This window comes from Lepus europaeus, chromosome 9, assembly GCF_033115175.1.
Source record: "Lepus europaeus isolate LE1 chromosome 9, mLepTim1.pri, whole genome shotgun sequence".
In the NCBI taxonomy this organism is placed as follows: Eukaryota; Metazoa; Chordata; class Mammalia; order Lagomorpha; family Leporidae; genus Lepus; species Lepus europaeus.
Window position 1 is genome coordinate 38528235 of NC_084835.1, and position 26350 is coordinate 38554584.

General features: G+C 41.7%; 1 protein-coding gene across 2 annotated transcripts in view; it reads right to left on the minus strand.

The window, feature by feature from the left end:
- The window catches only part of ADAMTS9 (ADAM metallopeptidase with thrombospondin type 1 motif 9), a 181552-nt gene that overhangs the window by 88786 nt on the left and 66416 nt on the right, over positions 1-26350 (minus strand). The window contains exons 17-25 of one of the 2 annotated variants that reach the window (XM_062201206.1): positions 18586-18752; positions 18365-18494; positions 17336-17462; positions 11848-12058; positions 11213-11377; positions 9176-9340; positions 3072-3191; positions 358-462; positions 51-218 (exon numbers count right to left, since the gene is read on the minus strand). In XM_062201206.1, coding sequence (XP_062057190.1) covers positions 51-218; positions 358-462; positions 3072-3191; positions 9176-9340; positions 11213-11377; positions 11848-12058; positions 17336-17462; positions 18365-18494; positions 18586-18752 — 1358 coding nt within the window. The remainder of the gene's footprint in view (positions 1-50; positions 219-357; positions 463-3071; positions 3192-9175; positions 9341-11212; positions 11378-11847; positions 12059-17335; positions 17463-18364; positions 18495-18585; positions 18753-26350) is intronic. The other variant, XM_062201207.1, reaches the window with a different exon arrangement.

A 26350-nucleotide genomic window follows, 5' to 3' on the forward strand; every position in this document is an offset into this window, starting at 1 on the left:
CCTTCACTCTTTCCCTGACCCTCCCCCTTCCAACGAATTCACACGCTTACAGAACTCCAGTCCAAAGCCTTCCACTGCCCACAGGGTGTCACAGAACATTCCTCCTTGGCCACTGGTCTAGGCAGGGTAGCACAGGCACTTTCATCAGCCACGGAGCCATCCTCGTCTCGGCAACTGACGTATCTCATCCGGGTACCTTTTCCACAAGTGGCTGAGCACTGGGGGTTGGAGAAAAACAGTGCAGATGTGTTCTGTGAAATGGCTGTTCGCTGGAACAGGAGCCAACTTCCTACAGTCATGTCAGAGAATGCCTCCCCTCCTGCCCTCCCTCCTCACTGCCCCCACTCTGTTTCTTACTGGAGTCCAAGACCCAAATCGCCACTGGGTTCTTGGTACACTGTGTGAGCTTCTCCTTGTTTCCGGGACAGCTGGAGGAGGGTGACAAGATGGTAATTCACAGTCCTACATGTGAGAGAAGGAAACAAAGTTCTGGTGATGTTCACGGCAATGCATATTTTAGTCTTCATGGTGTATAAAAATGTAAGGGCAAGAAAGTCTCAGAGTTCTGTGTGAGTCTGGGCAAGCCACGTGACATCCCTCAGCCTCAACTTCTTCAGCTTCTGCAAATCTGGATACAGTCTGAGTTATGCAGACTCGATGTTGAACAATTATGCTTTCATTTAATCCATATCCATTATATGCCTAAGGTGTGCCTGGCACAGTGCACAAGTACCAAGGCTTGGTGCCCCCACTGATGCATTCCTGCCTTATGGGCCTCACACTATGGAACATGAAATTCTGCTACTTGCCCCAAGATCCTGCCCACTCTCCTGCCCACCGTTCAAAGAATGCCACAGGGGATTTTTCACCAAGTGAAGACATTATATTATCTACATGCCACATGCTTTGTAATTTGACTGTTCTTCAGTCAAATGGCTATTACAGAATACCTCGAGAAAATTGTAGTTTGCATCTCTAAGGGAGTTGCTTAATCTTCACTCCAGAGTTGTTTCAGATGTCATAGCCAACATTTCTGAGGCAGGTATCACACTATATGGTTTGCAACATTTTGACAAAATAATAAAAACTAAGATGATGGAAGTCACAAGTCTTTGGTTAACTGTTCTGTGACAACACAAGCAATATCACTATAGTAATAGACTTTCCTATCAACAACACATGTCGAAATCCAGCAGAATGAGGCAGTACACTGACCATACGAGGCCTCATTCTGAGCCTGAATTGTCCATGTAGACGGGGGGCGAATCCCAACTTCAGCCATTAGCAAAGCTGATATGCAAACCCAAGTCCCCTGTTCACAGATTCTTTTGACATAAATGATGTCAAAATCAGAGCCCAGATAGAATAACGTGTGAATGAATGATTATCAACCAGCTCTGTCAAAAAACAAAGCATGTGTGCCTGTGTCTGTGTAGCTATGAGTGTACATATGTATATTACATTCAGGTATCTATGTACTAACTGCTTATTTACTATAAATTTTAATGACATAAAGGATATGCAGCAGTTTATGAGTAACAACAAAATATGCAACTATTTTAAATTCCAAACAACCAATTGCTTCTCATTAATTTTTTGAATTTTTAAAATATAATCTTTTTTAAAAAAAAGATTTTTTTATTTATTTGAAAGAGTCATATAGAGAGAAGAAGAGACAGAGAGATCTTGCATCAGATCATTCACTCCCCAAGTAGCTACAATAGTCAGTGCTGAGCTAAGCTGAAGCCAGGAGCCAGTAGCTTCTACCTGATCTTTCACATGGGTGGCAGGGACCCAAATACTTGGGCCATCTTTCACTGCTTTTCCCAGGCCATTAGCAGGGAGCTGGATCTGAAGTGAAGCATCTGGGACATGAACTGGTACCCATATGGGATGCTGGCATTGCAGGCTGTGGTTTTTACTGGCCATGTCACAATGCCAGCCCCTGAATTTTTGAACCCCTTTTCAAGCTATCATTTAACTGCTCAATAGATATAATTCAACTATGGATGTGACCTGATATTTTATTTATGTTTAAAGAGTACAATGATAGTGAAATGAAGATGTTTGTCAGAATATCATTCCTAGACCAATATCTTGAAAGATTTCTTTGAAGAATCAGATGATAATTTCAAGAACTGAAAGAGTATCTCCTCATTTTACTGGCCTCACACCCTCACAATGAGATAGCTAGATAATAATATTGTTCCTATTAGTCACAATGTAAGAGCCAGAGACACAAGATTCTTTTACCTTGAATCTACATTAACATTTTTCCCTATCACTTTGCCAACTTCAACCCATCAACAAAATAATAAATGAATCCATTAATTGCAGTACTTGGCAATTTCTGTGGTATACATACTCCTACTATGACCAATTTTAAGCTATCAACGTGATGTCAATGAAACACAACCGGGAAGAGATGCTCATTTGCAATCGTTATGTAACACTTGTCCATCCACTGTGTAGATGCACACAGGTAAACAACCTCAAGAGCAATATGCAGCAACGAATGAAGAAGTGATCAGTTTTGAGCATTTATCAGGTTTGTTTTTAATATCATCAATTCAGCTACAGGTTTCTAATTCCAGTTATTACATTCAGGTATCTGGAAGCAATGTATGTATACCTGTACACACATTCAATATTGCTATATTTAACAAGTAGCTTGCACAGTTGCTGGGAAATTTACCAATTGGCTTTAGTCAATAGGTCCAAGCTAGCTTTACCATATATGTGACCCAAACATATGCTAGTTACTGAACTCTACATTGCAATGACTAAAATAATCTGTGTTCAAGAAAACAAGATCAAACTAAGAATTGTATCTAGTTAAGAGTCAGAATCAAACTTACATATACTTCAATTAACTGGGGAAGAATAAAACTGGTACATCAAAATATTAGATTCTAAATGTCACAAACAGGCAAATCTGGACAATTCAGTTAACCAGCTGGATGCTCTACGTGCATACTCACCCATGAGAGGATTTCAATTGTCTGAACTGCTGGGAAGTTTTGGCATCTTAGTGCCCAAAGCCAGTAAATGAGTTAGACGAGACCACTCACCTGGCTATCAGTTGGTCTTGTTGCTGCATTGCAGTCATTGTCATCTACCACTGACATGTAAGTCCCAATGATGCATTTCACTGCTCTGAGCTGATATCCCTGTCCACAGGTGACACTGCACTGGGAGAAAGAAACAAGGCAAAATGTAGATACAATTCAGCAAACCTTCTCTTTCCCTTAGTTTCCCCATGACATTCTGAGAGAAACACATGGCCATCATCATGGGCCAGAGGATTGGAACTTGAAGAAAACAGACAAGTAGGTGATCCTCCTCTACACAAATTATGCAGATCAATTTCCACGATGGGACAGAATTGTTTGTTTCCCAATAGAATCGTATTTGTGTTCCTCAACTATGAGCTCACAGGAGCACATCTCCACCATTTTCTCATTTCATACACTACATGAAGGGTGTTCAAAAATTTTGCAGAAAATATGGATTATGAGAAAGTGACACATGGATTTCAAAACTGTTTTTGCAGAAGGGTAAATTTATCTTTTTAAAAAAAGATTTATTATTTAAAAAAAGATTATTTATTAGAAGGGCAGGGTTACAGAGAAAGAAAAAGGAAGACACACACACACACACACACACACATATATATATATATATATATATAGAGAGAGAGAGAGAGAGAGAGAGAGAGAGAGAGATTTGCCAACCACTGGCTCATATTTCATATAGTAACACCATCTGGGGCTGTGCTAGGCCAAAGCCAGGGAGCATGGAATTCCATCCAAGTCCCCCACGTGGGTGGCAGGGGCCCAAGTACCTGGCCTATCTTTTACTGCCTTCCCAGGCACATTAGCAAGAAGCTGCAATGGAAGTAGAGCAGCTAGGACTTGAACTAGCTCTCATGTGGGATGCCAGCACTGCGGGTGGCAGATTAATCCACTGTACCATAATGCCTGCCACTAAATTTATGTTTTAATTCCATTTTCCCATGAACTTTCTGAAGTCCTCTGGTACCTAGGAGAATTCTGTAGCTAAATGACATATTTTATTGAGTTCTGGGACCCTATTTGACTTCAAGAAATTATTCTGATAACATAACTGAAACTTGTTCCAATATTTTTATATATGACAATCTTTCTAATACCATTCACGAAAGGCAACAAAATGGTAGAACCCATCTAAGTATGCAGAAACCAAAAGTAATATAGATGCATCATGGCATACATGTAGTCAAGGAAAAAAGTAAAAAAAAAAAAAAAAAAAAAAAGCCACTAAAAGGCAAACCGTTAGGCTGTAAAATGTAGCCTGGAAAAAAAACAACATAAACAGAAAGAATGATATGATAAAAATGGCAGAATAGGGAGCTCCAAGAATTGGTTCTTCCACTAAAGCAACTGTTCAGGTGGCAAAAAATGAAAAGAAACATCTCTTTTTGGAACTCTGGAATCTAATCAAAAGGGTAAAGCAAGGAGATGAGCACTTAATGAAGAAAGAAGCTGCCAAATTTTGGTAAGAAAATATCAGAGGGATTTCTGCTGACCCATCTACAACATTACACATTCCTCTCATGCACTCAGACTGCTTTCGAAGAAAGAGCTTACGTTAGGCTACAGAACAAACCTCACTACAGATACAAAGGCTGAAATACCACAAAGGAGTGCAGCTAGGCATCAGTGACAGAGCAAGTGAGAAATTCAGCAAGAAGTGGAACTTAAACAACTTAAGACTTAAACAATCAAGAGGTCAAAGAAGATATCATAGTAGGTCTAACAAAATATTTTGAGATGGATGAAAGTGAAAACATACAAAATGTATGAGATGTGGTGAAAGCATATCTTGTAGGAAATTTATAACTGCAAACAACCACATTAATAGACGAGATCTCAAACCACAATCTGACTTTATATCCTAAGGAACTAGAAAAAAGAAGAGAAAGCCAAACTCAAGATCAAGAGAACAAAGGAAATAACCAAGATTAGAGTGGCGATAAGTGAAACAGAGTAGAAAAAGAATAGATAAAATCAACACACAAAGTTGGTTCTTGGATAAGACAAAAAAAAAAAAAATGAGAAGTCTTTAGCTGAATGGACTAAGAGAAAAGCAAAAAGACTATTTTTACTAAAATCAGAAGTGAAAAGGAGATATTACTACAACTATCAAAAGAATTTTGAGACTACTATGACCAACTATACACCAAAATACTAGACAATCTACCAGAAACAAGCAAATTACCACACACACACAAGTTGCCTGGAAACACACAAATCCAAAAACTGATTCACAGAGAAACAACATGAATACACCAAGAAGTAAAGACACTGCATGAGTGATTCAGAATCTCCCAATGAGGAAAACAACAAGACAGTTCACTGGCAAATTCTATAAGCATTCAACATGAATATTCACAAACTCATTCTCAAATGCTTCCCCCCAAAAAAACTAACAAACCATCCAACCAAAAACCCAAAAAACTGAAGAGGAGGGAACATTTCCTAACTCATTCTGTGAAGACTATATTACCCTGATTTTCAAGACACCACCATAAAAGGGAACTGCAGGCCTACGGTATCTGTCATAAATACAGAGGCAGGCATTTGGTGCAGTAGTTCAGCTATTGCCTGGGATATCTGCAAACCAGGGTGGACTGCTTGGGTTTGAATCCTGTCTCTGCTAACTGAACTTCCTGAAGATGCACACGCAGGGAGATGGATCCCTGACACCAAGTGGGAAAGCTGGACTGGGTTTCCAGTTCCTGGCTTTAGCCTGGCCCAGCCTCAGCAGCTGTTGGCATTTGGGGAGTGAACCAGCAGATGGAAGATCTGACTCTGTGTGTTATTCTGTCTCTATGCCTTTCCAAGAAATAAAGTAAACAAAAATTAAAAATATATACATGTGGAAAAATTCCTAATAAGACAGTAGCAAACCAAAGCCAATAGCATATTGAGAGGATTATACAACATGCCCAAGGGAGATTCAGGCCAAGATGTTTAGGAGGATCAACATGAGAAAATCAACTGGGGCCAGTGCTGTGACGTAGTGGGTTAGGCAGCCACCTGCAATGCCAACATCCCATATGGGCATTGGTTTGAGTCCTGGGTGCTCCATTTCCATTCTAGCTCCCTGCTAATGGCCTGGGAAAAGCAATGTAAGATGGCTCAAGTGCTTGGGCCCTTGCATCGACATGGGAGACCTGGAATAAGCTCCCGGCTCAGCCCTGGTCATTGCAGCCATCAGGGGGAGTGAATCAACAGATGGAAGATTTCTCTGTCTCTCCATCTCTCTCTCTGTAACTCTGCCTTTCAAATAAATAAAAATTGACAAATCTTTTTAAAAAAGAATATCCTTTTCAACAAATGGTGCTGGGACAACTGACATCTATATGCAAAAGTATGGAGTTGAATTCCTACTTCATACCACATACAAAAAATCAATTCCAATTGGCTCAGAAACCAAATACAACCCTTTGAAAAACATTGCAGGAAAGACTAACACTGGATTTGGCAATACTAACTTCAGTATGACACCATAAGCAAATGTGAGAAAAGAGAAAACAGACTTACTGGACTTGGTCAAAATTAAAACCTTTGTGCATCAAAGGACACTATGAGCAGAGAGAAGAAGAAATCCATGGATGGCAAAAAAATCATGTATCCGAAAAGGGACTGGCATCCAAAATATACAACAACTATAACCCAATAACGCAAGCCAAAGATTTGAACTTGAAAATGGGAAAAAGAGTATTACCAAACTGTACACTTAAAAAGGGTTCAGATGCTAAATTTCACCTCAGATGAATTTTACCACAACTACAAATTCTCTTACAATGAATAAAAGCCTGAACAGACATTTATTCAAAGAAGATATACAAATGGCCAGCAAGCTCATAAGAAAAAAAAAAAAAAAGATACTTAACATCTTTTCAAAAGGGAAATGCAAATCAAAACCATACTGAGATATCACTTGACACCCACAAGGGGGGCTATAATTTTAAAAATGGAAAATAACAATTGATGGTGAGGATGAAGAGACATGGAATCCTTTGCATATTGACAGCAGGAATGTAAAATGTAAAATGGTGCAACTGCTGAGGAAGGCCACCTACCAGTGAAAAAGTTAAATACAGAATTACTATATGATCCAGCAATTCTGTTCCTCGGTATAAATCCAAAAGCAGTGAAATTGGGTAATAAAATAAACACTTACACATGAATACTCATAGCAGCGTTATCCATAATAGCCAAAGGTGGAAACAACTCAAATGCCCACGGAGGGATGAAGGGATAAACAAATGATCATGTATCTTACGATGAAATATTATTCAACCATAAAAGGGAATGAACACACACTTAAATACAGATGAACCTTGAAAACATCATCTTGTATGAAAGAAGCCACACAAAGACCACATATTGTGCGAGTCCATTTCTAGGAGGTATCCAGGATAGGTAAGCCCACAGAGATAGGCACAAACTGATGGATACCAGGGGCTGGGGGGCACAAGGGAATTGGGTAGCAACTGTTTAACATGATGAAAATGTTTTTGCACTAGATGGAGGTGGTGGTTGCAATAAAAAATTCTTAATATGCTAAATGCCACGGAATTTTTTACTTTAAAATTATTACTTTCATGTTTAAAAAAACAGGCAGAGCACAATCCTAATAATTGTTTTTAAAATACCAAAGGAAAATCACAAATGTGTCAATACTAGCAATGTGTGCAGTGTTATTTAGGAATGTGTTTGCTTGTCTTCTCTTTGATAAATTATACTTTGCAAAATTTCTCTTTTGGATATGCATGGTTCCTAAATAGTATTTAGAAAGAACTGCTTTTCCACTGCATTGCACGTCCAAAGGGAGAGCCAATGTGTCAGATAGAAGGTAGGTTAGCAAGGGCCTCATATAGACATGGATTTAAAAAACAGGTCTGTGAATTCTAATGGGTGACCCTGAGCTCTACTTCTCCTATTATTCCCTGAAAATGATACAACGTATAGAGACTCTTGCCTGTTTACTCAGCCACAATTAACCATAGGAACTAGGGAGCCTATGAAATGGGCACGAGTGAAAAGTGTGTCAACATTAAGGACGGACATTGCAAGGGCTCAGTAATAAAGCTGGCATGTTTGGAAATGAAGGCAGAGGCTAAGGGATCAAAGTGCCTCGGCCCGGTCAGGGCTGGGAGAGTCCTTCTTCAAGAGATTACGTAAGTGATGGCAGACAGCTGTTCTGCTTCTGTTGGGAACGCAGAGTGCTGTTTAAATAGTACCAAGCACAGTTTTGCTTCTATATTAGGAAGGACTCAGTTCTCAGAAGAGTGGCTTCTGAGATGCCAATCCAGGATAAACTCACTCCTCATTTTTAAAAACCGTTCAAGTTATGGAAGCAGGTGCCCAGACTGGCAGTTCAGGTGCCCACGTTCTACATTGAAGTACCTGGGTTCAATCCCTGGCTCCAACTGCCTCACTATGGCTTCTTGCTCACGCAGACCCTGGGAGGCAGTGGTGATGGCTCAAGTAGTTGGACTTGCACCACACACATGGAAAACCAAGACTGAGCTCCCAACTCCCAGATTTGGCCCCCACAGAGCCCTGGTCTTTGGCATTCGGGGGAGTGCACCTGCAATGGGCATTCTTGCTCTGCTTCTCAAATCAATCAATCAATAATACATTTTTAAAAGACTTCAAAGAACAGTTCAAGTTAAGACTGGGGAATCTATGGACTAGAGGATTCAGAAAAGACTCTTTTCAAATATGATGATTCTGCACCCTGGAATCAAATCAATTCTCCGAGAAGAGTTTGGCTTATTTATGAGGTGAGCTTTGGAACTCTAAGGGTGGGATCCAAAACATCACTTCCAAATCCCAGCTCAGACCCTCCTGCCAGTGACACTGCCCTGGGATCCCACCCTGAGCCATGCAAGAAGATCAGATCAGCCAGAGAGGGAGGCTGTTGGGAATCTGTGCAAGTGTTCATGGGCTCAGGCTACAGGTCAAAGTGGAAAGCGTGAAGTCAGGCAGCTGGCTGTGCAGGAGGTGCTATCGGCGTGGAGGCATCGCGTGTGCCACGGGGCGCTGTTGGAATCCCCTCTGCAAGCCCTCTCCAGATAAGAAGGAAAGAATGCAGTTAAGAATCTTATCGTTCCAAATACCTGTCCCCAGGGACCCGCCTGCCAGGACGCACATTCCGGCTGCTGACAAGTCTGCATGGAGGCTGGCTTGGCCTCGGGGTCACAGATTCTATCGTTTAATCGATCTTCGCCAAACTGACACCAGACCTGGCGGTGCTTGTGCCCTTTTCCACAGGTGACCAAGCACTGTAATACAAAGCAGAGCCAGTCAGGGTCGCTTCTGATCAATGTGCTGGGGCTGCTGGGGGTCATTCATCGATTAGCAGGAACTCCTGTGCCCTTTTCCACAGCAATCTGCAAATACATTAAGGCTGAACTTTCTCTTGCCTTACTCCTCTCTCTCTCCATGCACCCTTCTCTCAGAACGATTCCTCTCTCCCTTAGCCGTTTGGAAATGCTTGAAACTTTCCTTCCCTCCCTCCCTCCCTTCCCTCTTGGCTCTCTTTTCTTTTCCCTTTTTCGTTTCTTATCTCTCAACCAGTTTCAAGCATAGAATAAACTCGACACAGGACCAGGCTATTCAAACTTTGAAAAACAGTGTTCACGATTTTCTAGCATAAAGGTTAAGTGTGGAGAATTGTGAGTCAAATCAATTTGGGTGTTGATGCCTGTGATCAATGGTATCCCTTCTCCTCAGTGTTCTCATCTGTGAAATGGGGACAACAGTGCCTAATGCAAGGGGTTGTGGAAACTAAGTAAAAAAAAAAATCTAACTAACATGCTTAGCACAAAATTCATTCAATAAATACTGAATATAATCATTATTATCAGGCTTGTTGTTGAGAATTTGAAAACCTCAGAAGAAACATAAAAGAGAAAAACTAGAATTATCCAAAATCTCACTACCCAAGGGTAACTGTATCAACTTTTTGTTTTTGTTCCTGTTGTTTTTATCCAAAGAACTTTGGATCTCACTGAATTTACAGTTTGATCTTTTCTGCCTTCAGTTTATCAAGTATCATTGCAAAGTGTCATTACTTAGTTGGAAATCATACTTTCACTGGTATTAACTAAGTAAAATGTAAACCCACTACCTTCTTTCATCTTTTATTAACTAAATACTAGAGTTTAAACAAAGACAGCTATTAACCCAGAACTAAAGTTAGGTTAGTTGTTAATTTGCCCAAGATCGAGACCCTGTTAATCCCATACACTACTACTTATCCACCATTCCAATACACAATATCCCTTTCAGACTGGCTTTTTATCTGATGGTCAAAGTAAACAGTTAATATTTCACTCACATGAATGAAATAAGGGCTTGGATGGAGCTCTATAGGGGATACATTTTTTCTTTCCCCCATTCTGGACTTGGCCCATAAATAAGAGGGCTCCTGCCCCTAGACCCATTCACCCTTGCACCTGCTGCTTCTTCATGAAGCTGGAGAGAGTTGCTTCCTATTTGAAACTCTCCCAGGGCCATGTTAACACTGGGTTGCGTCAATAGTAAGGACTGATACTGTACCATAAAAGCAAAAAAACAGGCTCCACCTTCTTTTGCTATTCTGGAGCCACCTGTGCCAAGCAGCAGAGGGTTTGCATGGTGCTTCATAAACCAAGGGACAAGAGAGGCATAAATCTGGAATACTCAGCCTGGTCCTCCTCTCTTTGTTGCAGGTTTTCCTTTCACAACTAGATGGGCCAGACAGATCACTGGCTGGAGTCAAATTCTGTTTTTTCCCAAGATGAGCAAGAAGGAAATGTCAGGTTGGCTTCAGAGCTAAGTTAGAATAGCTTTAAGATTAATAAAACTCCAATTTCCATTCGGGTGACTGAGCAAAGAGCTCAGAGAAGGGGGAAGGCGAGGAACTAGAACCTCAAGATTACAGGTAGAAGCTGCTCAAGTGGATGACCCAGCCAGGTGTAAGGTGCCACTGAGGTCACCAGGAGACTGGTCACATTAAGTACTAGGCTCACAGAGCAGGTGGAGAAATGGAGTTGCTTCGTTGAGTGCAGGTGGGAGAAAGGTTCACTAGGACTAGCCTTAAACAGAGCTGGGAAGATAGGAAACTGGAACAACGGAGATCATCTAGTGAAACAACAGCCCTTCTGTCTCACCTCTGACCACTCTCCCGATTTCCACTGCGGACAAGAGAACTCGTTGCATCTCTGAATGGTGACTTTCTCCTGATGTGTGCATTTGCTGTCATCCAGCACATCATTTCGGGTATTGACACAAATAGCCCTTCTCCTCTGAGTTCCACCATCACAGCTTTTAGAACACTGGAAGAATAAAAAATCCAATGAAACCAAAGCTGAGTTTCTTAGAAAGCATGCTTAAGACTCTGATGATGCTGTCTCTTTTAGCTGTTAAGAAACAAATAATCCTAGCTGATTCAATTTCATATTTTGGGGTGAATTTTTATGCTATCAATTTATTTACCAGGTTGATACGGAAGTTAGTATTAGCTCATTGGCATAGGAAACAAATTGGAAATGGCTAGTGGGTCATTAAAAAAGGTGCTTGGTTGAGTTGTTCTACCACTTCCAGTTACCCACCTGCCAAGCCCATGTCAGACATTACAAATCAATCATGGCACTCTTTTCTGCAGAGCTTCAGTGGGGCCAGGCATTATAGATCAACCAAGGTTCTCTTTTCCGTATAGCTGAATTCTCAGTGCAATGCTACAAGGAGCCACCATCAACTAATAACGCTTAGCATCCAAAGACTTTTTGAGTAAGAACCAACTTACATCAGTCCAAGCCGAATAGCGCCAGCCACCTGTGTTACATTCTCCTGAGCATTTTTCCCGGTTGCTTGGTTTGGGGTGACTGCTGCAAAAACTGTCATCAACTTTCTCAGTCTTCCCATCCAGCCTGCTGTATCTGGCACAGTAGATGTCTAAGGTGCGATAACCCAAGCCACACTGGGCACTGCATTCACTCCTGCTGCCAACGTGCCATCTGGGCATAAATAATGGGGAGACACCAACACAGAGGTTAAGTTTTTGTGTTTTCTTTCTATTTAATTGGTACAAGAGCTGAGTCCTCTTTTCTTCCTTAACTCAAATACCATGAAACCCAAAACCACACTGAGCCACTGAGACTCAATTTTAAACTAGCAAATCCATAGATTCTTCATGGCTACCAATGTTCATGGAAGCAACAGAATGTCAGATATCCTAGCTTTGGAAAGATTCTCCCCGGACACAGCCAATATGAAAATCGAACAATAACAACTTCAAAGAAAATGCAACTCAACAAAGAAATAAAAAAGAAGAAAAAAAGAGCAATTATATATTTAAAAGGTTCGTGTAACCCAAGCTTCATTGCTGTTTGTTTGTTTGTTTGTTTGCTATCAGAGAATTGCTGTTGGAAACTCACCCTGGGCACCCTCTTTTGGAGGGCCTGTGTTAGGATGTGCTCAATAAACACCCTCTAAGAAAGGAAAGAATCATTTGGACTATGAAGTTCAAGTGTGCCAAACCCTGTGTACACTTGACTATAAATTTCTCTTAGGGACCATACTTTGTACAATTCCATCATACACTTTAAAAATTAGATGTCAATCTACAAATCTTTGCCATTTTTGTATCTCTAGTACCTACAATGAGACGTTCCTGGCATGCAGTAGGTGCTCAGTACGTGCTGATGAATCATCTGGTTCTTTTACTGCCCTAGAGACACAGTCTATAGTATTCACTTAACAAAAGAAAATAAATAAAATGCTTCAATGGGATAGAATAGTCTAAAGAAATGAAGTTGAAATGTATTTACTGAGTAGACTGACAATTCCCAGATATTTTGCAACTGCCTTATAACATTATTTGATTTTACTTTTAATAGCTAATTCTCTACTGCTCTGAAACTGACTGGTTTGGTGATAGCCATCAAGAATTCTTCCTCACACACCTGTCCAGGGGGAGAACTTAAGAATTAAGAGAACTGGCACTTGTCTGTCTTGGAATTTTTCACTAATGCTCAAAAGTAGGTCAGAGTTGACCACAGGCAAGTAAAGTGGGCTACAGATAGCGTCCGTTAGGGTGACACCATCCTGGGGTTACTTTGTTCCACCCTGGAACAGGGAAAATGAGGGCTTGTAAAACATTGTTTTTATCTCATCCTGTCAGTAAAATCAAGGCAAATGCTCACTTCCTAAAGGAAGTGAGGCAAAAATGTGGCCCAATTCAACAAGTATCCGGAACTTTCATCTGGAAGTTTCCCGGACAGCCACTTAAAGCCTGAAACGTGAGCAGGGAACCTCCAGGGCTCTGAAGAGGGGCACATGTTGCACAGTCTTCAAAACACCACTCCTCAAAATGCCACCACCTTTTTTTATATTCTGCCCCTGGACAGCAGTCTCAGCTGTGGTGTCTAGAGCTCACTTGATCAGTTTCACAGGAAGTAAAATAGAACTGAATTTTATCAGTGTATTTCTTTTTTTTTTTTTTTTTGGTGATTTTTTTTTTAACTTTATTTAATAAATATGTATTTGGAAAGTACAACTTTTGGATTATAGTGGCTTTCCCTCCCATAAACTCCCCCCACCCACAAACCATCCCATCTCCTACTCCCTCTCCCATCCCATTCTTAAGATTCATTTTTAATTATCTTTATATATGGAAGATCATATATATATACAAAGTATATACTTAGTAAAGTACATACTAAGTAAATATATACTAAGTATATACAAAGTAAGGATATACTATATATACTAAGTAAAGATTTCAACAGACTGCACCCACACAGAAACACAAAGTATTGTTTGAATACTGGTTTTACCATTAATTCGCATAGTACAATACATTAAGGACAGAGGTCCTACATGGAGAGCAGGTGCACGGTGACTCCCGTTGATTTAACAATTGACACTCTTATTTATGATGTCAGTAATCATCCGAGGCTCTTGTCATGAGCTGCCAAGGCTATGGAAGCCTCTTGAGTTCACCAACTCCATAAGGCCATAATCAAAGTGGAAGTTCTCTCCTCCCTCCAGAGAAAGGTACCTCCTTCTTTGATGGCCCTTTCTTTCCACTGGGATCTCACTCCCAGAGATCTTTCATTTAGGTCAATTTTTGCCACAACATCCTGGCTTTCCATGCCTGAGATACTCTCATGGGCTTTTTAGCCAGATCCGAATGCCTTAAGGGCTGATTCTCAGGCCAGAGTTGTCACTGTATTTCAAAAAGGGATAATCCAAAGTAGTTCTTAGCAAGTGGGAATAGAAGGAAAATGAGTGACTATGGGTGGGGAGGGGCTGTGGGAATGAATAATTTCGAGAACTACTGAATTAAACAGATTTCTCTACCACAGCATTTGTCAAGGTCTTTGAAATGTGGATGAGCACCATGAACACCTACATGAGGAGGGAGACAGCTGGCAGGGTTTCTCCAACACGCTGGTTAGCACTGAGTCAACTCGAGGAATTTGTGATCCATAAGTATGCTTCGGGAAAAATTATTTGACAGTTTGATCAATCAGGAACAATCTTTTCCTTGGTCTTATAATAAATTCTGCACAAAAATTAGTTTATCAGACAGAATCCTTCCTTTAGATGTGGTTTATGTCTTTGATATGTTTTTCAGAGTATAACTTTGTTTCCCTGACAGTCTGTAAAAGCCAGTGACACAGGAGTTTGAATGTTGACAACTGCTGATTTTCTGTTTACGTTTAAGCTAACACATGCACCTGCCTCATTATGAGGCTCTCTAAGTCAACCCTAAGCTCTTTTTCCCTTTTGAATTTTTAATTCTTACTCTCTGACCCATCACATCCATCCAAAGACAAGGCTCTCTCTCTCTCTCTTTTTAATCTATTAGAGGTGGTATCATTCCAGACTGTGCTTTGTTATCCTCATTCAGTCTCAGAATTTAAAAAATAATGAAATGTTTAAAAAACCATGACTTTCTCCAAATGTGGCAATTTAGAACAGCACATTTGACATACCTACTATAAAAAACAAAAAGACATTAAGCCCTGACTTTTCCTATGTTTTGTGAAATGATTGTTTAAAACTATCAGAGGCTGAGATATTTAGCCAGAAAGAGCTGGGTGCGAACTTGATAAAACTTAACTAAGTGATGCTATAGGAGTCTCTTAACTGCCCTGAGTCTCAGCTTACTCATCTGTGAAATGGGGGAGAGAGGGTTTTGGTGGGGGGGATTAAGAAGGCAGGTGCAGGCTTTAAATCACACAGCAAGCACTTAAGAAAAATGGCTGTTAACATTGCAAGTTATTATCATGATTAGGGTATTGTATTCTCCAATCACTTTTAAATCTTGTGAAGGTCCCCAGAAACCAGTAAGCAGAAATCCTAGTAACATCCATGTGAGAAGTCCTGCAGACCTGACTTTATCCTTTCAAGATCTGTTTGTGTATTATACCAAAATGCTCCCAATACAGAAGAAACTATGCACAACATCTCACAAGCCAGCATCATCACCAATTACAATGTGGCTCATACTGGAATCTGCCTAAAGTGAAATATGTTCATTTCTCAACGTAGCAGCTCAAAAATTAATCCCTAGTCTCAAACTGGTGCTCTCTGGGTACACCTGAAATAGGGTTCTTCAAGAATCAGCTGTTTTTTTTTTGATGGCCACCTTCTATCATTCAAAGTGCTTTGTACAAAGTTGTCTGCTTTACCATCACAAAAGCATGCTGCCCTATAGGCAGGATGTCCTCCAGGTTTGCACTGCTCATATATATACCTTATTCTCTCAGCCTCTGTTTTCCTAATATTATCACCTGAAATGGTGATGATGTTAATACCTACGCTGTAGTGTTGTTTCAATAACTAATAGAATATTAACTACAACAGGATAAGAACTAATAGAATATTAGAGAACTGATAGAACACTAATTACACCGAGATAAGACAACTTATATAAAACAATGATACATGATTGTTAAAACAAACTGTCTTTACGAAATGGTTGACTCTGTCATAATTGCTTTCAGACTGATGGAGGACACAGTGGTAATGTGATAGAAGGCTCATCTGAAAATGTTATCATTCTCCACTCATTAAGGTTGTGCCTCAGGGAATTCACATTTTTCCCCAAAATTTACTGATTAATTCAGCTCAGCAATTAACTAATGATTTTTTTTCCAGAAAAGATATTTAACTAGTTTAACTCAACTGGCTGAGACAATGGGTTTATATGGATAATACCTACAACATGAAGGAAGCATGTATATGTATATGGTTGCCTAAAGTGAAATATGTGCTTTTTGGCAAGCCAATGAGCAAGTAAGTGACACTGGGTACACAGGAAGTGTGGCAGAGTGGAAAGACCTGGGGCTTTGAAGTCAGAGCCTTTAGGTGGGGACTGGCAGACATATAGCATGCCAGCCACAATTAGTCCTCAACCACTCCCATGACAGACATTACTAATGGATCACAGCACTCTTATTTTCTACCAGAGCCTCAAGAGGGCCTTGTACTCTGTACTCTAGCACCATAGGCAGCCAGCAGCACAAGAGAGGAATTGGCCTGGTGATATGGAACCTTCAGAATGCTCAAGTTTCCACTTTGCTATTTAGGAATGCCGAGAACTTAACACATTCCACTCCATGTTGATATTTTCTCCTCTGTCCAAGGACAATAACACAGCAACGCACCTTATCCGCATTGAACTGACATGAAGACTCTATGATGCAACCCCCCCAGGCTAGCTTTATTTAAACACAACACAGGGAGACTTAGAGGCAAACTGGAAAGCTTTAGAATTCTCCACCCACCCAGTGATTCCTGCCTCAGATTTCACCCTTAACTGAAGAGCTAGAAATCTGTACACAGATCTCCTTGTTCCTTCCATGACTCTACCTCAGTGCATTGCACCTTCGGTGTGCATAGAAATTCTTCTACTGGGTAGGATACTTTAAGAATGAGTTTCCCCTGTCTCTGCTGGCTTTCAAACCAACCTTTTCACAGGATGTGACTCAATCATCATGCTAATACCTAGTCAGCAAGTTGTGAGGATAAAATGAGAAGGTTTTTGGCAAGTGCCATACTCTATCAGCTATTGTTCATTTTTGGGAGAACAAGAAATCTACAGGCGTGTGTTTTGGATAATTGGTTCCAGAGGGATGGAGAGCTGACTGAAGCTTATTTCACCCAAACACCAGGAAGAGCGACTGAAGACCAGCACTCCCACCTCCAGATCCTCACGTGCAGACCTCCCATTAGGACCTCGCAACTCCAAAGCAAAGCCCACATAGGAACAACAGCCCCACCTCAGGTCACAGTCTGTGCCGCAGGCTTCAGTAATGGGTCCTGGCTGGGGCAGCCGATCGCATCTCTGATCAGAAACAGGAAGCTGATCCGACTCCCTGGTGCACACAGGCTTTCGCTTCCGCTCCCCTAGACATGGAAGAAAAAAAGAAGATTCAGAGAAAGTAACCTGAGCTTGGCACACCACAGGCTGTCAAACGCTTTCTGTAAGTAAATATTTGCTGTTTTCTTGGCCACGTGACCTCCATCATACTACATACATGCAACAAAAATGGACTGGTGTAGCTGTGCACCAATAAAACTACCCTGACAACAGGAGGTAGGCGTGGGTATCACACCACACTGGGTTAAGTTGCCTAAGCCACTGCTTGGGATGTCTACATCCTTTACTAAGTGCCTAGTTTGAGTCCTAGCTATTCTACTTCCAATCCAGCATCCTGCTAACGCATCCTGGGAGGCAGCAGATGATGGCTGAAATGGTTGGACCCCTGCCACCCAAGTGTGAGACCAGGTTAGAGTTCTGGGCTCCTGGCGTTGGCCTGGCTCAGCCCCAGCTGCAGGCATCTGGAAAATGAACAGATCTCCTGCCTTACCCCGATCCTCCCACCCCTGCCTGTCACCCTGCCTTTCAAGTAGATGAAAATAAATAAACTTAAAAAAAAGAGTAAATGACAGGCTGGATTTGGCCCTGTGGCTGTAGTTTGTTGAACTCCAGTTTATACTAAAGCAGACAAAATCGGCAACACATACTATGACTGCAAAAGCCACATCCCTGGAAAACTTAAGTGGCAGGAGCCGATTTTGCTTGGCTTTGCACATTGGTATAAACCTCTTAGAATGAAGAACCAAACATAACCGGAATCCTTCAAATATTGCAACGTGCCACCCCCACTGGCCGGATGGATTCAGGGAAAGGAGATTAGAGAGTGCACTCAGATAGAAGGATTCATAGGTTGCATGCGTTTGGCTGTTCTTAAAACCAGATTTTAAAAACTCTTCCAATTCCCACAACTCAAATGCAAAGCAGATACCTTGGCAGGGTCTGCTGCATGGCTGCCACGGCCCATGACTGTTCCAGTAAAACTGCTGAGGTTTATCTTCAATGGGAATATTGAAAGAATAGCGCACGTCGGGGTTGTATAACTTCCCCACTGACAAAACCTGGAAGGTGCAGACAAAACAGAGAGGAGGTTTGTGTTCAGCCGAACCCCAGGGGGAGAAGAGAGTCATGGGCCTGGGGTCAAGTTTTCACCTGAAGCAAAAGTTCTTGTTCAATGCGATCAGTGGAGTTAATTCTTTCCACGACGTTGTCAGACCCGCTGTACTCGATCATAGTATTCCCAATGCGGATTTCTCTTTTGGACATTGCGACAACAAAGTCTCCATTGATCAAGAAATCACCTTGACTGCTTGCTAAAGCTGTAGATGAGAACAGAAAATTCACAGATCTGCTGTCAAGGGCTGGCTGTTGGAAATATGAAATGACATCGTGATGGGCAGAGTCTCAATGCAAAGGGTGAGGACTTGCAAGCCACACGGGCATCAGTTCACACACTTGGTCTGCCTCATGTCAGCTGTGTGGCCTTGATAAATCACCACCCCTCTCAGTCTCCACTTCTTTATCCCTAAGATGGAGAAGAAAACCTACCCACCATGGGACCTGTGACTATTAAGTACAATATAATACAGTGATTTGTGGTACATACCAGGGGTTTATTATTCAGTTAGAGGATTACAGATGGAAATGAGTGTTATGCCTTAAAAATATGTACAAATGAACTGGACACTCAGAAAACTGGCTCCCACACAAATCCCTCAGATTTTAGAATCAGTTGGTCAAGGGCATCCTTTTTAATTTTTGTTGGACAGATGTTAACATGTTAAAACACAAGGTCAAAGTCATGCTCAAATGTCACCTCTTCAGTGGGTTCTCCTGTGGTGGCCAGCCTCAAACATAGCCCCAGAGAACCTTGCCCCCCCAGGCACACATACTGTGTCACCCCCTTCCTCACTCGCCCAGGCCCACTACGCAATCACCAGGAAACTGTAGAAAGGATGGAGTGTGACTTCCAGGTAATGTCAGAGGCGCTGTGGCCCTCCCTGCCTTGTTCTTCCTTGAATCTTTGGCTTTGGGGGAAGGCAGCTGCCACGTTGTGAGGATACCTCAGAAACCCGTAGGGGGTCTCTTGCAAACACAAATGATGAGCACAGGCTTTTTGCTATAAAAGTCTCTGAGTGAGCCATCTGGGAAGAAGGTCCTCTTAGGCCCCAGGATGACTATTAACAAAAGTCTCACCAATCTGTTCCCAAAATGACTTCCTTTCAGATCTCACTGTGAAATTTGCACTTTAAGTGACACGTCATTGTACTGCTCTATTTATTCCATGACTGTACTAGAACACATATATTGAGTTTTTCTCACTGGCTTTATTCTACATTCTAAAAACCTTGGCATGACTGAAATTAAAACATAATTTGCTGAAAGGCAAAATGAATTTATTGTCATACTTCTAGATTAAAGTTAAAATTCCAGTCATCTCTTTCCCCTCTAGTATTTCTTATTAAATTTGGTTTCATTTTAGGTGGAGCAGTCTCTTTATTCCCATGGGTTTCATGAGGATTCAACCAGCTGTGGAATGAAAATGTAGTCAGGGGGCACACATTGTCGTGCAGTGGATGAAGCCACTGCTCAGAATGCCCACATCCCATATCAGAGTGCCAGTTCCGAGTCCTAGCTATTCCTTTTCTGATCCACCTCCCAGATAATGTTCTTGAAAACTGGTAGATGATCGTTCAAGTACTTGAGTCACTGCCACCCATGTAGGAGACCTGGGTGGACTTCCTGGCTCCTGGCTTTGGCCTGGCTCAGCCCTGGTTATTGTGGCCATTTGATGAGTAAACCGGGGGATGGACAATCAATCTCTCTCTCTCTTTCAAATAAAAAGATTAAAACTTAAAAAAAAAAAGTTATGATGCCTACAATGGTTGTGCCTATACTGGATATGTACGGACTTTTTTTCCTGGTCATTCACACCCAAACAATACAGTGTAACAATTGCTTACATAGCATCTACATTGTATCAGGAATTGCAAGTAATATGGAAGTGTGACTTAAAGTCTGCAGGAAGCTGCATATGCAGATACTTTACCAGCTGATACAGGGACTTGAACATCTGTGCATTCTGCTATTAGGGGGTGGGCTGGAATCAATCCCTGTGGATACTGAGGGATGACTACACTGCTTTCTTCCCTTTGTACCACCACTTTTTGAATAATGAGTCTGCATAAGTATTGAGCTTGATATGAAACAAGCATTCTACACATCAAAGTCATTGAACATGTGTGCCCTGGCCAGAATACTAGAGAAAGATCACCTACACTTTCTGTAATTGGTGCATCAGCGAATCTCACCAGTGAGGGAATCCTTGAAACCAACAGATCACATATTGAGGTGATTAAAGATAACAAGGAAGTTTAACTTGGGAATCCCAAACAGATTTCATAGCAGATGTCAATGTCAATCACTGGTACCAGCAGACTGGGAAACCCTGTAGACCAGGAGTCATTGACAGCACCATGCCTCAGCGTCATATTAATAGATCTTAGTTGTGAGATGGGGAGTGACTAAGACATCGTAGGTATTTGCCTGACCATAATCCTTTCATTGATCATCCTACTGATGCAAGTGGTTCATTGTCCCTCACTATGAAGGCATGACTTAGTGTTCATGTAGAAGAGGTTCTGAGCATTTAGTAAAATGGGCATTGTGCTTCATGTAGAGATTAAAAAGGACAGAGATGAAGCTCTGAGTATTGTGGTTCAGTAGTAGCAGGATCCCTGTTTCTAAGGCCAAACATCAAAGACTTCACATGGTGGGACACCTTACTGACACGGGACCACTCTTTCTAGGATTAGGGATGAACAGTGTTGACTTTGGCTCCTAAACTGGTGATTCAATTACCAGAATTCCCACTCATGTAAACACTGTTTGGCTACCAGAGAGGAATAAAATGTCTTCATTTGGAATGACTGGGAAGGATGTGACATTAATTTTTTTAAATAAACAATCTTTTATTTCTTGATTTATAATCTATTGCTAGTCTATACTGTCTATAGGATATAGTCCCAACCCCTTAGCATAACTCCCTTTTAACTTCACAAACCTTATCCTCACCTATCTTTCCAGTATCACCATTCTTTCCCACCAGTAACATCTAAATTTCTGGTCCTGTACATCCCCTAGTCAGCCTTAGATTTTTCTACTTGGAGGCAATACAGTGGAAGGGCTAAGTGTGTGGCATATGAAGTCACACACATAAGGACTCCAAATCTTCCTACTTTGTCTGCGTGTGAGCTGGAATAATTGATTTAGCCTCTGTAAGCCTCAGCTTCTTCCTCTGAATAATGGATTTTCTAAAGGATTATTGTGAAGATTAAACATGATTGCAAATACAGGCTTTCTGGCACATCCTAATGCCTTCACACGCACCGCCCCTTATCATATCTATATGAGGTAGGGTGTCTTACAGATGCCCAATTTGTGGATGACCAAAGCTCCACAGAGATTATTCATGTCCCATGGCCAGGTGCTTTCTAATCATGGAAATCTGGAGCTTGTTTATCACTAAAATTTTCCAAGAAGGCAGTCAACAAATGTTTGTTAAACATTTATTAAATGAGGGAGTGAATTCATGCATTCTTTCCCTTGTATACAAATAGAAACCAAATAGGGTACAGACTTTTGAAATTTTTAAATTGTTTTGCCAGACTGCATGAGCTCTTTAGTACAGCCATCATTTAAAAAAAAAAACAAAACCTTTGTAAGCTCGAGAAAGATCCTAAGCCATAGTAGGCGCTCAATCGATGTTGAAAGAATGGCTGACTGCACCTGACATTTATGACAAGGAGACTAGAATGCTTCCGGCCCAGTGACCGTCTCCCGGTCAGCGAAAGCCTCTGACAACTGAGGCCCGTCTGCAGCTCCTGCAGCGCCAGACCCACCAGCCATGCGCCATGCAGGAGTTTCAATGGGTCACTGGCTGGGGAGGAGGTCGTTTATGTGGTACCTCAGGCCTCCTAAGCGGCTCCCTAATGCGGGTCACTTCCATGGTGACGGCATGACGTGCTGTCAACAAAATCACCCAATGCCTTCAAGTTAAGTCGCGTGTTAGCCACCCAGCTGATGCCTCACTAAAAAGGCGGAAATGAAATGTCACATGCCAGTTCCATAAACTAGGCAGTAATCCGGCCTTGTTCATATTCAAAGAGCAGTGGCCTATTCTAGATGAATTCTGGGAGTCTTTTCCAACACCTCCAGGCTTCCTCTCATGCTTACCCTGACTCAGGGCACTGCACTGTTACACGTGTTCTTTATCACAGATGACAGTGAGAGGAATGGGACAGGGGCTGGATGGAGCAAGATCCCGCTTCCGACTGGCCTTGGTAAAGGTACGGCCCTTGACAGCCCTCCAGTCACCAGATGAAGGGGCCTTCCTCCTGTATCTTGCTCTGAATCAATTCCTGTCTCCTCACTGCCACAGTTAATCAAGCAGCAGGCATCCTGAAGGCAAATATTCTCATAAAAATGGCTACTTCTCCTCCTCAAGAGACAGGGACTTGGTGGCCCTAACTCAACTTGGCTGGAACCCAATGGCAGGGCGGGGCCCATGTGAAAGCATGACCTTTGACAGGGAGACTTTCTGCTTCGGTACCTTGTAAAACAAATAGTTTCCTGAAAACAACAGTCTACTGCCCAGCCTCCCACTAATGCGATTAGGGGAGCTAATTTCCTGGGCTGATTTCCCTCCCGGTGCACCCATCAGAGCTGGGTTGCTACAAAGGCCCTCTCTCCTGGAAACTGCTCCTTACCCAAAACACGCAGAAGGCACACAGCTGCAATGACCTCTCCAAATACATGAAGGATGAGTAGGGATGAGGATCACCTAGTAACACAACAGCAGCCACTGGACTCACGCAGCTCTCTGTGTGGGCCGTGAAAGCTTCGCAGAGTGTTTGCCGCACCTTCCTTCAAGCCAACAGCAAACATTGACACAGCCCAGACTTGATGAAAACATCCAAGTCTTCCTAATTTCTCAAGGAGCCACTGTGAGGTTCAAAGGCTCCGAGGCTTGGTTTTCACACCCAGTGAGCTGTGACTGGCCATCTGTGCTTGTACACTTTGCATCCGCTTCCAGAGCGACCTTTGGAGGCCAACAGGTGACTTTCCTATAACACTCTAGTAAAGAGCCATGAGTGGCTCAGACTGCCTGCCCCAGTGACAAATCTTCCTTAATTTTGTTTTCACTCTTTACAAGGAGATTAAAAAACAGTCAGTGAGGAGCACAACATTATCAGGAAGCCATGTCCCGAATTCAGACGCATGGTGTGGGCTGATTAAGTTGCCCTGAATTGGGGCCACCACTTGGAGAGAGATTATTTTTCCCAACAAAGGAAGAAAAGACAATCTTTTGCCTTTTTGAGAACAAAGAAGCAATTCAACCTGGCTTTTATCCCCTACACAATGAATTTATAAAGGAGGTAGCATGCAGTGTCATGTGGTTTAATTAGGAAGTAGGAATGAGATAGTGGTCATATAGTCAAATTTATAGATAAGTGCACAAAGAAAAATGCTTGATGCACTTTGTATAGTGGTGGAACAAGAAATGTGAGAGTCTCCGCCCCCCCCCCCCCCCCGATTATGAAAATGGTCTCTAAAAAGTTCGCCAATTATCTCATTAAGGTAGCCACTCGTTTGGACATTCAGAATAGTAAAAAGCTTATATGGCCATTGAGCATTTAATTCCAAGTCAGACAATATGGCTGCTGCAAGAAGCAATCAATCTGTATATTCAAGGTAACTCCGTTTTCTGTTAAGAGTACTCGCTAAAGACAGCGTGAGCAATGGCTGTTCAATAATTCAGCAATTAATGAGTACCTATCATGAGTAGCCTTTGTATCAGGAGTTGACAATGCAGAGATATGGCCCTGACCTTAAAACACAAGTGGGCCTAGAGATGAGAAACAAGCCTTCTCATCTGAGTTGATGGCCATTCCATTCTTGTTCAGGTCAAAACCCAGGAGTCCGTGACATCTTGGACTCCACCCCTTTTTCCATATGCAAATAAGCCAATCTTGAGAGCTCCACACTGCAACTGCTACTGCCACCGCCAGCTCTCATGGATTACTGCAAAACCTTCCTTATAAGTGTAGCTGTTTCCACCATATACCCTGCCCCACCATCTATTCTCATGGTGACAGCCAGTCTGTATCTTTGGCAACATAAATGTGATTATGTCAGATCATGCCTCAGCTCAAAACCTCTAGCAGCCTCTGATGCCTCTCAGCTTACAAGCCAAAGTCCTTGCAATGGTTATATGGTCCCAAATGACTTAGTTTGGTTAGCTGTTTAAAACTCACTGAGCTCCCTTCCTCTGTGTTTACCCAGTGAAAGCTACACGGGCCTCCCTCCATGAACAATCTAAACATTGTCCTACTTCAAGGAATTTGCAATGATCCTGGGGCAAGCACTGTGGCGTGGTGGGTTAAGTTACTACCTGTGATGCCAACATCCCATTCAAGCTCCAATTCAAGGTTCCCATCACCCATATGGGAGACCCAGATGGAGTTCTGGGAACCTGACTTTGGCCTGGCTCAGTCCAAGCCCATTGAGGCCATCTGGAAAGCGAGCCAACAGATGCAAGATCTTTGTCTATCTCTTCCTTTTTCTCTAACTCTGCCTTCCAAATACTATATATATATTTATATTTATATTTATTTAAATGAGCGATGGTTCTTTCTCCAGATATCCTGTTATCTCGTTCTGCAATCCAAACACTTCAACTTGGGGTGGGTGTTCTGCCTGGTGGTTAAGGCAATGTTTGGGATGCCTATGTCCCATATCTAGGGTGCCTGAGTTCTAACGCTAGCTCTGGCTAGGATTCTAGCTTCCTGTCAATGCAGGCTCCAGGAAGCAGCAGGTGATAACTCAAGTAGTTGGGTCCCTGTTACCTACACAGAAGAGCAGGACTGAGTTCCTGGCACCAGACTTCAGCTTGGCCCCATCCTGGCTGTGGTGGACATTTGGACAGTGAACCAGCAGAAGGTAGCTCTCTATTTATCCTTATCTTTCTCTCTTTGCCTCTCAAGTAAATTAAATAACTCAAAAAAAAAAAACATCTAATGAATTTTCAAAAAAATATTTCTATGAACTCCATCATCCCCGTGCCACGGTTGGTATCTTAATGTCCCTTGTGCTGCTCTGATTTATAATAGTATGCATCACCAACTGACAATTAGACCTTTCTTATCCATTAAGATTTTTTTTCCTGTTTTTTATCTAGCTCACCTCACTGAAAAGCTCCAAGAAGACAGAAATTTTTATTGATTTTTGTCTCTTTCATTCATGATGCCTGGAACAGTGTCTGACACATGAGGGTACTTCAAAGAGTTTATGGCAAACAAAATTAAAAGATAAGCACATTCTGGCATAATAAACTTCTGAAAACCATGCATTTGAGAAGTATTCAAAGAGTCTATTGAAAATGCACACTATGAAAACATGATGTGTTAGTTTCAAAATTTTTTTGCACCCAAATAAAACGTACTTTTCTCATTCCATTTTTTCATGTATTTCTCAAGTATCCTTATATTAGGTAAGTAAATGAACGAATGAATTGTGATTTGTAATAGAAAGGCCATTCTGGAGTCATGTACAGGTATAGTTCCGCTTGGCTACAGATTAACTATCAATGCACAACTTCACATAGGCATTCCAAAATACAGATACAGGTTCTCAACTCAATAAATATTTATTTACTAGCTCAGTATGTCTAATTGCTTGACCTAAACCTCTACAGAAGCTGTGCTCGTTTGCATAAAAAGAATTCTTGCCTGGATGCTATAAGCAAGAAAGTACATTTATGTCTTTTTAAAACTCACTGCCTACCCAGACTGCCCTGACTTCTTCCTCTGAGTATAAGCCACATGGTTCCTCATGGCTAGGAGAAGTCTGTTTGTAG